Here is a 15,486-nt window from a genome sequence, read left to right as displayed (position 1 = left end):
TTTACTCTCAAATTTAAAATAATTGTGAGATTTTTCCGCCAATTATTTTTATCTCAAATTTTACTCTGTTTACTGGGACCAAATGTAGCCTTTTTAGAATAAAATATAGTCTACGAAATTTACTGTTTATTAGTATTACTACCCTATTACTACTGCTACTACTACTACTACTACTACTACTCGTGATTATAATAATAATAATAATAATAATAATAATAATAATAATGTGAGTGTATTCAGCAGGGGTCACCAACGTGCATGGACTACATGAGTAGCCTGCAGGCCTGATCTAAAAAAGAATTCACCAGTGATGTGACTGTGAATGTGTCTTTCTAGGAATGTATAAGTGGTCATTTGAAAAAATGAACACTAGGTGATGTTTAAAAAGAGTTACATGAAAATATGGATCTACTTCCCAATTATTGTGAAATGTATTACTGTATCATTATTTTTTTGTCTTTATTTTTATTAAAGATGACACATAATACATCACTAAAAGTAACTTGAGAAAATTTGTTATTCGAGAAGTGTGTATCAAACTGATAGCCCTTCGCTTTAATCAGAACCCAAAAAGTACCTCACTGTTTCAAACAGGTTGGTGACACCTCATCTACAGTGTATGTGCACTGCTGGCAACCAGTTCAGGATGTAACCTCAACCGTCACTTTATTCATCCATCCATCCATTATCTGAAGCGCGTCACCTCACAAGGGTAGCGGGAGTGCTGGAGTCTGTCCCAGCTATCTTTGGGCAGTAGGCGGGGTCACCCTGAACTGGTTGCCAGCCAATCGCAGGGCAGGATTTATTCCATCTGTGCAAATACAGAATTATGGCGACCTTCACTTTCCATTTGAGTCTGGTTCATTTATTAACAATGAGTGTGTCTATGGGGGTGGCACAGCGGTTGAGTGGTATGCACATCCACGTCACAGTGCAAAGGTTGAGGATTTGAATGCAGACACTGGCCTACCTGTGTGACATATGCTTTCATGGGTTTTCTGTGTATGCTTCCGCCAACATTCCAAAAACTGCTGGGCACTTGACCCTTTTTTGCCGGTCAGTCCCCCTCCCTCCGGCCGCTATCTCGGTACGGTTACGGCCTCGACCTTATTCGGCCTTATTCATAAAAACTGTCGGCCCCCCGAGCCCTTCAACTGGACTGATAACAAATCAAAGTGGAGGTACACCTTGTGTTTGAACCTGCTTTCATATTATATATGACCCAGACAATGACGACAATGCCATCCTTAATGCCTCCTTAATCTTCCATCATAGTGAGGCAAAAATGCTCCAGGGATCTTTCTCTTGTCATCGCTAACTTGATACGAAGGGATAAAATGTAACAATATAGGGTGACTCTCCTGGCTGGAGGAGCTTTTGCCAACGAAGCCATTCGCAGTTTAGCAGGCCCTTGAATTTTATAGTGATAAATGGGTGCATGCCCGTGGGGGGTCTGAATTCCTGTGTAGCTTGTTTCTAGTTATGAATCTTTTTCTCTAACTTTTTGTGTTTGCTGGTTTCCCCAAACTATCGCGGATGTGCAACCTTGTGCCAGTAAAATGCACTAGACGCGTGTGAGTGCGTGCGTGCGTGCGTGTGTGTTGCGTAATGTCGGAATCACCTGTCTTTAGTCATCTAAGTACTGTAATTGCAGCACCAGGCTGGGTTTGCCAGTGGGAGACCTTCGTCGTCAGTTTAGTCTACAAAACAACAGCTGGGAACCACATGACTGATCCTTCCTACATGATAACGACACTCAGCTACTTCTATTTTTAAAGCACTTGAAACTATTATATGAAACAGAGAATGATCTGTTTCTACCTAAAAAAAAAATTCAAACTTTCAAAGTGAACTGCAGTCTGTTCTGTGACGCTGTAAAAACCATACATGCATTGCTTTAAATATCATACCACAGTTTGAACTGTAATATAAGTGTAAAATAAGACAATAATAATGATAATAATAATACTAATGACGGGGAGGGGCAAATTTTATATTCATGCTTTAATGACATTAATCAAATATGGTGATTGTGGAGCAGGAGGGAGAATGAAAGTTGCATTGGATACATGCAGCTCACTTTCTGTTGTGAATTGATATTCTTATTATTCCATTATTGAATAATTTTTGATTACTGCCTGAAAAAAGTACAGAAACTTGAATGGCTGCCTTCCTGAACTGTGGTAACGCAACATCTCAACAGATTTGTTAACATCGGTTTTTGTGAGGTTTCGAGGCATATTTTTAGGCATATTTTCCCAGACATTTGTGTTGAATTCCAAATTGCATATCTCCCCAAGATATCTTTCTAATAGCCTTTTCATTTGACCATTTATAACTCACACGGCCTATAGGTAGCAGAATACCATATTTTCCGGACTATAAACCTCTACTTTTTTCCTAGATTTTGAACCATGTGGCTAATACATTGGTATGGCTTTTTTGTGGATTTTTCTTTCACCAGTAGGTGCGCTCTAGAATTCAGAAAATAGTATAGTCCGGAAAATTTGATAACACTTTAGCAGTTCACAATGGGTATTCTTGCAAGCCTCTAGAAAATAATTTTCAGACTGGAATCTGGTTCTGCGGATGTGACATCATGCGCGTTCTCATCGTTGTCTCAGAGAGTCATGACCAGAAATTTGAGCGGTGGAGTGTACTAAGAACGGAGTTGGGCCTGAAAAGCGAACAAATGGCTTTCTTTCTACTACAAAAGAAAGAAGTGAGGATATTGTCATTTAGAATGTGCATTGTGTACGCAAAAAAATTAGTGTGCAATTTCATTTTTCATTAGCAGGTGGCAATACTGATTACAAACTCAGAATCCTGTGCTGCTTTAAGGCAGGCGTGGGCAAACTACGGCCCGGGGGCCACATGCGGCCCATGAAACGTTTTAACCCGGCAAGCCAAACTTGAAAAGTAAAAATCGATGAATAAACCTTGTTAATGTTTTATTTTCTAAATACTGTGGTGTGTCAAAGACATATATTTTTTGTAATGCTTTTGTTCACTTTCATTTAAAATTAAATGTAGTTTTTTTTTTTTCTCAGATGAGATGAGGTGAGGTAATCAAAACACTCCATCCATCTGCTCGTGGTCCGGTCCCTCTGTCAAATTTTAGAGCTCATTGTGGCCCGCCAATCAAAAAGTTTGCTCACCCCTGCTTTTAGCCATACATTTTGGTGGTTGCACAGTATGTTCCATCCATCCATTATCCGTACCGCTTCTCCTCACTCGGGTCGCAGGGGGTGCTGGAGCCTATCCCAGCTGTCTTTGGGCAGTAGGCAGGGGACAACCTGAACTGGTTGCCACCCAATCACTGGGCACACTTAGGCAAACAACCAGCCGCACTCAAACTCACACCTAGGGGCAATTTAGAATGTTCAATCAACCTGCCATGCATGTTTTGGGAATGTGGGAGGAAACCAGAGTACCCGGAGAAAACCCACGCAGGCACGGGGAGAACATGCAAACTCCACACAGGAAGGCCAGAGCAGGAATCGAACCCATGACCTCTGCAGTGTGAGGCCATGGTGCTAACCAGATGTCCGCCGTGCACAGTATGTTCTGCTGTCTAAATGTGTTCTGAAACTATTTGCAGTTTTTGTTAAGGTCCTCTTGCTCATCTTTACTTTAAAGTTCGGCATCAATGATTCTTTGACCTTCAACACAGCAACTGAGTCGTGAAACATTGCAAACTTCAGTGGGATGGCGTGTTTGCCCTGCAGCCCCACCATTACGCTTTGAAATGCTAGGCTGGGAGCCAGACACCAAATCCTTGCCGAAGGCATCTTTGTATTCTAATTAGCTGGGGACTGCAGGATTGATACGGGTAAATGTAGAAACCAGATATGAGTTTTTAAAATAGTGGTTCCGTTCTTCAGTCGTCCAAAGGGATTGGGTATTAGCTGACCAGCCTGTATTTGGAGGAAGATGAATCATATCAGAACCAAGGTGATGAAATAGCAAGGTAAAATAGATGAAATCAATCAAAACAGGCTGGGTTTATTTTTGTACAAAGGCCACTCAGATCACAACTTTATGTAAGGTGTTTTATTCAAGTTTAAAAGTTATTAAGATACTCTTTTGTGAAACTATTAGCTAGGCAGGATTGTAGTCATAAAACGTAGAGTTGGTGCATATAATTTGAAATTCTATTTTGAAACAATCCATAATTCAAACACAATTTAAAAAGGAAAGATTTTGTTTTCAAAACTTTAATATATGTTACATAAAATAGTAGAATTTTATAGACCTCATTTAAGCATATTAAAAAAAATTTTAAAAAAGTAAACTCATTGTTAATGGAACATGAGACAAAGGTGAGTTACTCATCATTAAACATATATGCTCTTTGCCAGGTTGGCCTTTAGCTGGGATAAATTCCTGTCTCGTGTCCAATCACAGCAGCTATAGCTGTTGAAACATTTTAGACATTCAAAGGTGGCAAGCTGAAGGCTCAATAAACTTTTCATTGCTTGCAATTTATTGGCCGCCGTGAAGGTTTGATTTGCACCTATTGAAATGGGGAAACATTGAGTGGTTATTTTTTATAATCAACTCCTGTGTATGTCTTTCCCTGTTTGTCGTCCCCTTTCAATGTATGTTTAGATGAGCAAATTATTTATTAAGTTGCCATAAATAAATGCATCGTAGAGTAAACTCAAATATTTTTACTTGTATGGAACTAGTTTTGGTCAGAGAATCAGGTTTAATATTTAGATGTGTAATTCAGAAATAGATTAGGAAATGGTAAAAAATAGATGTATCTCCAAACAAACCTATTTGGTTTGTTCAGGCAAGATATTTGCTGTCAGGGAAATATGAAATAAATTATTCTGTAATACTTTCCAAAAAATAATTGTAACAATTACAATATTGCAAAACAAAATCCGATTTGTGCCTATGTTAGTTCATAACTTAACGCAAATTGTAATTAATTACCACATACGGTGTGAAATTGTCCAACTGAATTAATTCCAAAATTCAGCTCAAATTCCCATGCAACATTTTTATAAAATGTCTGTGCCTTTGCAAAACATTTAGAACTTTATACTGGTTGAAGGAATGCAAATTAATGAAAATTATTTTCTTTATAAAATAAAGCGGATTGTTTTAATGTAAAATGACGTGAAAATTTCACACATTTTGTATTTTGGAGTGCTTATTAAAGGACATCTTTATCTTTATCTTTTACAGTTCATATTTTTTCTTGACAAGAATCTATTTTTCCCTTTCTTCCTTCTGGACTGTAAAAAAAATGTTTTCAAATTGTCAAAGCCCTTTGCTGTTAAAATGGGAAGTCAACCCCTCAAAAATATTTACAATAAAATGTTGCCTTCACTAGTCTAAACGTGGCATTCTGATTGATATTGTGTATTAATCAATCAATCACAACCAATCACACGTCACCTGTTTACTGAAGCTGAACCATGATTGGTTGTGAGCTGAACCCTGAGCAACTGCGATGTCATTATCAATTGACAAAAGTAACAAAATGGCCGTCACCTGTGATGGATCAAAACGGGTGGATTTTCTTGCATAACTCATTTTCCACAAACACAATATTAATCAGAATGTCATATTTCGACCAGTGTCCCTTAATAGAAAATATTCTTGTAAAGAATTTTTTGGGGTTGACCTCCCCTTTAAGTGGTGTATAAACATAAGAGTGACATACTGTACAGTCACATACTCTGCACACATGTACTTATACAACATGTGCCAGAATGTATGGAATGGTGTCTCTGAGGTGCTGTTGACACTTCTGTCTCTACTGTTTTAGTAGGTAACCCTGCCAGCACTTTTCTGTCAAACACATACACATACACAGCTGTCAGGTTGCTCTGCTGTCTATTCTGTCTGCACACTACAGCCCGTTTTATATCCAATCACAGCCGCACTGGATCTCATGACAATGGGAATCCCTGGGTCAAACGGCTACTTGTTCAACAATGGCAGAATTGTACGCGATCGAATGACACTTGGGGCAGCCATTTTGATCTGCTCAATCCCTCGGGAATGCCCTGTGATAGAAAGTTTCAAGATAGGCCTACTCAAACACACGTCCTGTCGTGACCCCGACGTCTGCACAGGAGAAGGTGTGTGTGTCACGAGGTTTAGCACCAGTTCGGAGATAATGCCAATCTAAGCAGCTGTCAAGTGTGAGATGAGCAGAGAGGATTGCTGGCTGACGGTCAGATTCTTTCTTGGGACCAGCATGGCACAGAAGAGGAGAAATGCAGAAGTGGAAAACAAGCAACCACAAGAGTATCACTTGGGATATAATCGCAATGTGCGCTTTAGTCAAATGAATGCAGGTCAGGAGTTTTTTTTTTTCTTCTTTGGTTGCACAAAAAAAAAAAAAAAAAAACAGATGCATCCTTCATCCACATTGCAGCATGATCTGTCCAGTTTTGGGGGAAAAAAGGGTTGCAGCTAAAACTGACCCAAATGCTTTGATGTAAAAACATTTCAAGAGGTCATAGACAGGTAGGGATGTCCACATTATTTTTTTTTCCCAATTGATCACATTATAAACAATTTTCCAAAGGAGAGTTTATGATCGGTCCATTCCGTCCGTGACTCCCACAGACATGGAGAGAGCGGAGGGGGGACGTGGTCATATTCTTCATTAAAAATAGACCTCCCTTATTTCCTAATTTCTCCAAAATGAATGGATTAAAAAAATACTACTAATTTAAGTTCCTGCATCAAAAAATATAAAAACTGAGCTTCTTCACCATTGAAAAAATGGGCCATCACGGCTGGATAATTAACTTTAAGTTCAATTTGGTCAATTTCACATTTTTTTGAAAAAGCTATACTGTTGGTCAGTCCACACTTGGAAATTATTGACCAATCTAAATTGTTAAAATGACTTGCACTCTTTGACGACACAATGTTTACGGTTGTTGTTTTTGGGGTCTCCTAAGAAGTGCATATTTTGAATTCGGCCTGACACCAATGATGTTGATGTTGTACAGAGAGTTGACAATCAGGTTCTGATAGCGAAATCAGTTGAAATGAATCTGTTCAGTGACTTTTTAGTGCTATTGAAGCTAAAAAGAAAATTTTATCACAATGGGAAAAAAAAGCAATACCATTTTTGGTCCAACCATTGTAACAAATTTTAATGGAAATAAAATGGTTGCTGTTCTGCAATCAGAATAGACTACAGAGAAATAAACAAAACGTTTTTGGACAATACACCAGAAGAATGTCAAGAAATTCACAGATTATAATAGAGTATTTTTACAAGACTCTTCAAATTTATCTCACTTACTCAGGTCTCTGTGACCACGTGATTTTATACTGTATTCCAATATTGCTGATGCGGGTGTTTTTTTTTTTTGTTTGTTTTTTTTCATTTCCCAAATTCAGCACTGTCTATTTGAGTAGCAGTGTTCAACTTGCTAGGTTATCGTGAAATATCGGGAAAAATGTTTTGAAACATGTTTATAATGACATGATCAAGGTAAAATGAATGGAGGAGGCGGTCTGAAGAGAGCAAAAAACACAAAATCAATTTGCAAGGCAAATTTAGTTTTCTTCAGTGTGAAAAAAAAGGTCTAACTTATTAACTAATGTCTATTTTAGCTACATTTTTCATTTACAAATATTCTATGAAAATCTAGAACAATAATGTGGAGTGAATGTTTGGTGTCGGAGCCAGACAGGACAAGTCATAATGATGAATTGTCGCTTGAGTTGGACTTGAACCTGAGTCTCCAATGTTACAACTTTGAAAAGCTGGCCGCATTATTCATCTTGGGCATAGCCTCACCCCCGATACTATTACACATTCCTCCATCCATGAGACGATGCATGCATTGTATTTGGAGCAATTGTAATCCTTCTCTTATCTGCAATAATGCGTTATAAATAACCCAGACAGCGAGAGACTGACACTCTCTATGGTTATGTGTAGGAGAGACTCCAGTGGACAAGATTACGGAAAATAAAACACTTGATTGGTTGTTCATTTAAAAGTGTGGGTGACATCATTTTGTTTGCATGTGAACCATGGGCGGTCCACTGAGGTTGACTACTTTAGGGGCAGGCCCGGCCCACTGGTAAGGGCAGAAAGTTGAACACAGACACCGAGAGTAGAAAGTTAAAGAAGTGGCCGGACAGACATTTGCCAACTACATCAAGTTGATTTTTTTTGGAACTCAAGACTGGCACATAACTTCTTGTTTAAGGAGCTCAAAGAGGGAAAAGGTAATAATCTCGATAATCTTTTTTTTTCTGGTTGGGTTGAGTGAATTATACCTGCGTTTGTTAATAGTGATGACGGCTGGTGATTAATGATAATCTTCAGTATATGGCCCATGTGCATATACTCTGGAAAGTAAGATACTGGACCTTTTATTTCTTTTACTTAATTTTTTATGTATCTAGTTATTCTGTTTGTAAATGATTTTACAAGCTATAGTTTTGATTATGTAAATTGAGTTACTGTATGTCTGCTACCTTATCTTGCTTTATTCCTTAAATGCAAATTTGCTCCTTTGTTTCTCTCAAATGTGGAATTGGACAGCAAAAAAATCACTTCCAAATCTTCCTATCCAGCTCTGTGGACGTCTTTCAGCGGTTGCCGCCTCCTCGACATTTGTCTCCCACACAGCCTGTTTGGAAACCTGCCATGGATCGTTCGGTGCAGGAACTCTTCCTCAACTTCATGATCGTCTTAATCACCGTTCTCTTGATGTGGCTGCTGGTAAAAACATACCAGGACTAACATGTGCAGCATAATCATTCCTCCCATCTCCTCCGACAGGGGATGGGAGACATTTTATGGGGTCTGCATAGTATCTGCTGCTATTTTAGATCAGATTTCAGATGTATTGTTTTCACCTGTGGAAACTTTGTGATTTTGATGTAGTTACCATAAAAAAGATCAACTATTCTGTGATTGTAAGATCCCTTCAGAGCTCATTTTTGTACGAGACCTTGCACAGGTACAAAAACCCAAAAGGAGATTCCCAGAGCAGAGGGGAAGGTTACCAAAAATCCAGAAACCAAAGAGTCATCTGACTTTTACACTGTGCAAATCTCCACAATGCCTGATTTCAAACAATGAAATGTCATCAAAAACTAAGCAATGTTTTATTCACTCACACATGCTGTTATGTCTGAATCTGTGTGCTATTTAATTCTGTTTTTAAGTGATTTGTCAAACATGTAAATTATTGCTGACTTTGTGCAGAATAAATTCACTATTTGATTGACTCTGTTTTTTTGCACACAAAAGTGGTTCCTTTTAGGACTTGAAAAACTTAAATAAAATAGACTTATATATGAAAAAGGAGATCCAACTACTATTATTTTGTTGATGGAAAATTTGCAGTTGGAAGAAACTTTCCAAGAGCTCTTTGAGGGCAGGTTGGAATAAACATTATGGATTTATTCCATCTGAACTCATAGCAACATCTTCATTCATTCATACATTTAGGTTCAAATTATTTATATATAATGAGGTCTTATCGGGTGGTCTGGTTGCTGAGTGATCAGCACATTGGCTTTACAGCTTTGTGGTTGGTGGTTCAATTCCAGGCTCCAGCCGTCTGGTGTGGCATTTGCATGTTTTCCCCGTTCTTGGGTTGGTTTTATTACCAGGTCACACAGTTGACTCCCACATTCCAAAAACATACATGTTTGGTTCACTGAATACAGTAAGTAGTCCTTAGATGTGAATGTAAGTGTGAATGGTTGTTTGTGCATGTGTGCCCTGTGATTGGCTGGCAACTAGCTCAGAGTGTATCAAACTTCTCACCAGAAAGTCAGTTAGGATGGGCTGAACCTCACTTTCGGCCCAAATGAGAATAAGCGGTACAGAAAATAGATGGATGAAATTTTGAAATATTATTATGAGACGCATGCAATTCAGGAAGTATGGAATTTAAAATACAGGCTTCTGCTTATTTTGCTCCCCCATGGGAGGGACCCTCGTGTTTATTATGCATACACAAATAGATTTAATTTTTAAATAAAAAAATGAATATTTTCTTGGGAGCATGGTAACATGGGAAGATGATCTTTGGGAGTGCATTTGGTGTTGTTGAGAGTTATTAATCAACAATATCCTTACATCATCAATGAAGAACATGCTTTTTATGGGGTTGTTGTCTGCAAGCCTCTTGTGTACATCATTCTATGCCACGCCATGGGTTTGTGTGCCTGTTAAAGCTGATGAGCTGGCAGTGGAATTCAGTCAAGGCTCTGGGCATTGGCGCCACTTCCTCCCATTGACTCGTGTCACTGTGGTACACCTACAGTATGTAGAGCAACAATCAATCATCTATCCCATAAACATTTGCAAAGTCACCAAACTATTTTTCACATCTTTGTGATAACATAATCAGTGCCAATTTGGCCATTTGTAAAAGACAAATTCGGGATATTACCTGGACTTCATCTGTAATCTCATCAGGGGAATAATCTCCACCTAAAATGTAAATTTTGTCTCTCACACCAACTGCTCCAGCATTAAACCCTGCACACTCAAATGACCCCTCTCCCTTCCACACACATGTCTGTGGGCAGAAGCTGTACACCTGCAGGATGAAACACATGTGTGATCAAAAAAAGCTTCCATTAAAAACAATAAATCGCGACTCCCACCTTATAAGTGGACAGGTCACAGAGGTGCAGTGTTTTATGAATTGACACGGCCTTGACCAGCGTTGCATGGAAAAACTGGCCAAACTCTGCCACCAGGCGGCTCCACTGGTCCTGTTGGGCATCATAGCTGAAGAAACAGTCCAGTGAGGGGTTGAAGGAGTCTGTTATCTCCACCTCTGATCCCAGGGTGTAGATAATGCTTCCACAAGCACTGGCTTCAGGATAGAAGATTGCAGTAGGCAGAGGACTGACTGAGGACCAGCTCTTGGCCAATGGGTCATAATACTCCACCTGAACATAAAACGAGTTGTACTACCAACAATTGATCTGATACTGGATGCCAGAGTGAGACACACTTCTTTTAAGAAAAAATAAGAAGAATAAAAAAATAAAAAAGTATGGAAAAGCACCTCCAGTAGACTGGGAGCAGCCCCTCTGGATCCCTTCGTCCGCCCCCCAATGACATACACGCGGTCCAGACAGACCACTGCGGTATGCATGGTTCGGGGTTTCAGCATCGCTGGAGCAGGTGTGCAGGTTCTTGTTGCAGGGGAGAAGCACCACAGCTCATCGGTAGCATCATGGACAGGCTCTGCCACGTGAATTCTTACTGCCCGGCAACAGTTTCCGCGGCAACCTCCCGTGATAAACATCTTGAAGACAATAGAGGGTAGAGGGGAGGGAAAATTCTAATTTAATTCACTTTTTGTATGCTATTATGCTAGTTGGCTAGTGTCAGGTATGACTGAACACCAAAGCTGAAAAGTGAGAGATTTCCAGGAAAATTCATTTGTTAGCTAGTCTGCTTTAATGAAGGTAGTGTATTTGGACAATGCATCATGTCTGCGGTATTTGTGCAGTTGTAAAAGGAAGATGCATTGTAGCTAAAAATAATAACTTAGTTGATTGGAGCCCAACATATTTTTCCAGATAAAAATGCTGCAGCCCCATGGTAGGATTTAATTAAATTCTGCACTGTGGCAGTGCACATTCAGTATTCCTGTGATTACATACCTTCGCGGCATAGCTAGTCAAATGGGAGCCTGGAAGGTCTGGCACCGTGTTTATTCCATCTCCCGGGTCCATTCCAAGCTCCTTCCACTGATCTGTTTCCAGACAGTAGCAGAAAGAGTGGCGGATCACTCCATTCTCCTCCGTCTTGTGGATATAAATGTAGCTCTGGGTGGTGGCAGGCCTGGCATCGGTGAACAGTCCACTGTGTTGACTCTGTCTGCTCTGAGCCGCTGAGATCAGAGCTGTACAGGAATGATTGCTGCTCAGCAGATCGGAGTCATGAAGAGTCTTAGAAACAAGAAAAGACATTTGAGGAGGAATTTAATTCATTAAAAAAAAAAATCATTATTTGTCTGCAGCAAATTCCCGATGACCACCACGCCCCTGGATGTTGGATTAGGATAGAGCTTTTATACATGCATTAAAAATGTATTAACAAAAATACAACATAGAGCACATATTTTGCATGTATCAAGGTATTTTGTCCATATTTTTCCACATTATTTTTCACAATTTTTTCATACATCTGGTGGGCAAGTGGGTGGTCCGATGTGGGCCCCTAATATCACTGGTGAAAAATCGTGGCGCCTTCCAACATTTAAGTTGCTCGTCCCTGCTGTAGAAGCTGTAAACCAGAAGTGAAAGAACACATCCCTGTGAGGGGCCTTTGGAGTCGTGGAGAATGTTGGAAAAGAAGGAATGAACCTGCACGCTGTGTTGAGTAAAAAGTTAATAACCCACATGGTGATCCAGATTGAGTTATTAACTTCTCTGCAAGGACGTGTGGCTGCAAGGTGATGAAATTGAGATTAAAATATAACATTGTCAGCAAAAAAGTGCAAGAATACAAATAGAAAATCTCTTTGCACCTTGGACTTTGAATGTGTGAATACCTTGAGTGCATAGGGGGGTAGCTGGTGAAGTCTCGTTAGCGATAACAATGTGGGTAGTAGCTTCTGTCTTCCAGGAATGTCTTGGCTGATCCACTTGAGAAGTGACCTGACCACAGCCTCCTCACTGAGCACACAGAGGGCATCTGACCTGAGGCATTCCTCCAAAACATTCACCTACAATGATTAGAAGTATTTTTAGAAGCTTCCATTAAAAAGACAATTGTTTACTTGTGCTTACATTCCCTGCAAATCATTGTATCGATAAATAGGTTTAGTTTTCAGTTAGATGTGAGTGCTAATTAAGGTTAAGGTGAGGTTAGGGTAGCGGTCAAGGGCAATTAATTTTGGGTGACAATTAGAGCTCAAATTTTGTGTATTGGAAAGGTCAGGGTTAGTTAGAGTGGGTTTACAGTCGACTGGCACCTGCATGTCCAAGAAGTCTTGGGTGTTGGAAAGATCTTGGAAGTTTTGAACCACAAAGTCCATGGCACTTTGGAGGAGGGAGGTTGAGCCATACGCTTCAGCAAGGGCTAAAAGTGACAAGCAGTTGCCAAGATCAATCGTTTCCAACAAAAAGTCACTGCAGGCTCTGGACAGAACTGAAACCTGACGACACAACAACATCAATTAGAAAAAATGTCTGCATATCTTAATATACCGTACCAGATACAAGTCAATAATCTAGCCATTCATTTTCTTGAGCGGTGGCCCTCAATAAAGTTACGAGCGGGAGTCAATCCCAGCAAAGGTTGGGTACATGTTTGACCGGTTGCCACCCAATCACAGGACACATATTAATCAACAGTTATCCACATTTACATTCACGATGTAAGTCATCATAATGTGCATGATCTTGCAAGGTGAGAAGAAAACCCAAACAAGCACGGGAGGAACTGGAGGCCATTTCGGAAAGTCAATTTGTAAGTCATATTGCACAATAATGTGCAAAAGTTTTCACAGCAGTGACTAGACACAAGCATGATTGTTTTGGCATGCATAATTAATTTATCGATGGTTTAGAATTATGTATAACTATTATTTGGAATTGATTTCTGATTTATCATGACTTGAGGAAATTTATGCAATTAACTGTTGATTCAGTCGAAAAACGAGATGCCAACTATAATCAACATCTACTGTTATGCAATGCTTCTAATCAATATAACACTGGTATGGAAACAGGAGTTCAGAATATTCACACAGAGAACTACAATGAAAAATAAAGTAACTTATAAAAAAGATTAACATTAGATAGTTGAAAAAAGTCTCTAACAATCACTTTGATATAGTAAATATATTGTGCAATTTAATGGATTATCAGTTTATGTCACATGTAGTGCGGCTTCAAAGCATTTATTTGAAATCTTTAACTTGGCAACGGCTGTGTTACCTTGGGTTGTATGATGCACTTTAAGCATGTCATGGAATCAAATATTATTATTGAATTGTTAGCTTAGTCTTCAGACGTGTAGAGGGACGTTTGAGAGGAATAAAACTGGAATAGATGATCTGTGGCTGAGGAGCACTGTGTTTTTACCTGCAAAAAGGAGGCAAGCTGAAACAGCGAGTCTACATTTCTTTCTGTGATGAGAATCTCGCCAGAATAGGCAAAATCTAGGAAGGAGTCCACCACAGCTGGAAATTGGTTACACAATGTTACTGAACCATCATCACGTTCTCGCATAGCCACCTCAAACATGGCCCTAAAAAAATAAAAATAAAAGAAAGGTAACACAATAGATAGTCGCCATCGTACATTATATTTCCTGCAAAACATCTGCAGGTAGAAAGAGATCGAAACCTGAAGAAATCACTGCATGCTGCAAGAACACAGCGATGGCAGGGAAAATCGTGTTCCTGAACTTTTATGGTGAAGTCAAATAGTAGACCTCGCTCCCGAAAAGACCTGAGTACACCCAGCAACTGAAGTCCATGTGAGTTGGACACCTGCAGCAGCGTGTGACGCCCTCGGACTTCCTTGCTAGGCTCTTTCTGCTCAGCCATCTTGATCACACACACACACAAAAAGAAATTGCTGGAATAGATGGATGTGTGAATATGTTTATACTGTATTTTATTTACATAGTATATCAATACTTCTGTGTAATGTGGTATAATAATAAGCAGTGACCACTGCGGGCGCATATAGGTGTTGGAATTCTTAATATGATATATGATAATATTATTGTATATACGATAATATGTTGCTGTCAAACGTTTCAGTTAATACAGGTAAAACAGGTACTACTTACAATAGCAGGACCATGGATAGCGCTTTCTTGCGCTTCTCCGAAACGTGAAATCCCACGAGAAATCGCAAATATTGTAACTCGCTTGTCGCTAAGTAATATCACACGGTAATGGCATTTTTTAAGGTTATAAATAATATTTACTAGAAGTCATTCGAGGTTTAAAGATATGTTATATCCGGACATATACGCGTTTGTTTTGGACGGAAGTAAGCGCAACTACTGATGGGAATTGTAGTTCTACAATGTGGACATAAAAACGGAAGTCGTGCATAAACTAAGCCAGAATTGAATATAAAGATACATGTGCATATTTATGTTTAAAATACTTAAACACATTTCTACGTATGTACATGAATAATTTCAATGAAATAATAATATTCATTCGAATTTTCCAAACACTAATATTATGTTGTACAAAAATCCATAAATAATGTTCGAGAAATATTTTTTTCATCAAAGGTGTCAGACACAGAGAAATTTATGAAGTACATATCATAAGTTGAGTGATATTACTTTTTGGTGGTGGTGAGCTTTTTATGTAGGGATCGCAATGACATCATTTATTATCGAAAAACCACACACTTCTGAAATAACGTGCTCAAATTATATTTTAATTGTATGCTATCAGTAATGAATGATATCCATTCATGTGAAGACATTGATCATGTTAATAACTTATGACAATCACCAACCATGATTAA

At 39.0% G+C, this 15,486-nt stretch overlaps 2 protein-coding genes across 5 annotated transcripts; one reads left to right on the top strand and one right to left on the bottom strand.

Moving 5' to 3' along the window:
• Positions 1 to 7,154: 7,154 nt before the first annotated feature.
• On the bottom strand, positions 7,155 to 14,992 carry kbtbd3 (kelch repeat and BTB (POZ) domain containing 3). Of its 3 annotated transcripts, XM_088301463.1 has the most exons (12): positions 14,786 to 14,992; positions 14,335 to 14,537; positions 14,071 to 14,236; positions 12,957 to 13,139; positions 12,534 to 12,707; positions 12,382 to 12,427; positions 12,165 to 12,265; positions 11,641 to 11,928; positions 11,037 to 11,279; positions 10,627 to 10,917; positions 10,410 to 10,559; positions 7,155 to 10,274 (listed from the first exon to the last, which is right to left on the bottom strand). In XM_088301463.1, the coding sequence occupies exons 2-12, from the start codon at positions 14,535 to 14,537 to the stop codon at positions 10,152 to 10,154; spliced, it is 1,968 nt and encodes a 655-aa protein (XP_088157589.1). In that variant the 5' UTR covers positions 14,786 to 14,992; the 3' UTR covers positions 7,155 to 10,151. The 3 variants fall into 3 exon arrangements, with proteins under 3 accessions (XP_088157589.1, XP_088157590.1, XP_088157591.1); XM_088301464.1 differs by lacking the exons at positions 12,165 to 12,265; positions 12,382 to 12,427; XM_088301465.1 differs by lacking the exons at positions 14,335 to 14,537; positions 14,786 to 14,992 and having other exon boundaries at positions 12,534 to 12,657; positions 14,071 to 14,218.
• sln (sarcolipin) lies at positions 8,063 to 9,274 on the top strand. Of its 2 annotated transcripts, none has more exons than XM_088301467.1 (2): positions 8,063 to 8,223; positions 8,543 to 9,274. In XM_088301467.1, exon 2 carries the CDS (start codon positions 8,648 to 8,650, stop codon positions 8,741 to 8,743), a length of 96 nt encoding a protein of 31 aa, XP_088157593.1. In that variant the 5' UTR covers positions 8,063 to 8,223; positions 8,543 to 8,647; the 3' UTR covers positions 8,744 to 9,274. The 2 variants fall into 2 exon arrangements, with proteins under 2 accessions (XP_088157593.1, XP_088157592.1); XM_088301466.1 differs by having other exon boundaries at positions 8,066 to 8,223; positions 8,575 to 9,272.
• Positions 14,993 to 15,486: the final 494 nt, after the last annotated feature.

This window comes from Idiotropiscis lumnitzeri, chromosome 7 (genome assembly GCF_059441095.1).
Source record: "Idiotropiscis lumnitzeri isolate Australia: NSW breed Sydney's pygmy pipehorse chromosome 7, RoL_Ilum_1.0, whole genome shotgun sequence".
NCBI classification, from domain to species: Eukaryota; Metazoa; Chordata; class Actinopteri; order Syngnathiformes; family Syngnathidae; genus Idiotropiscis; species Idiotropiscis lumnitzeri.
The sequence above is the reverse complement of the archived record's forward strand: the minus strand, read 5'-3'. Positions and strand labels throughout refer to the sequence as shown.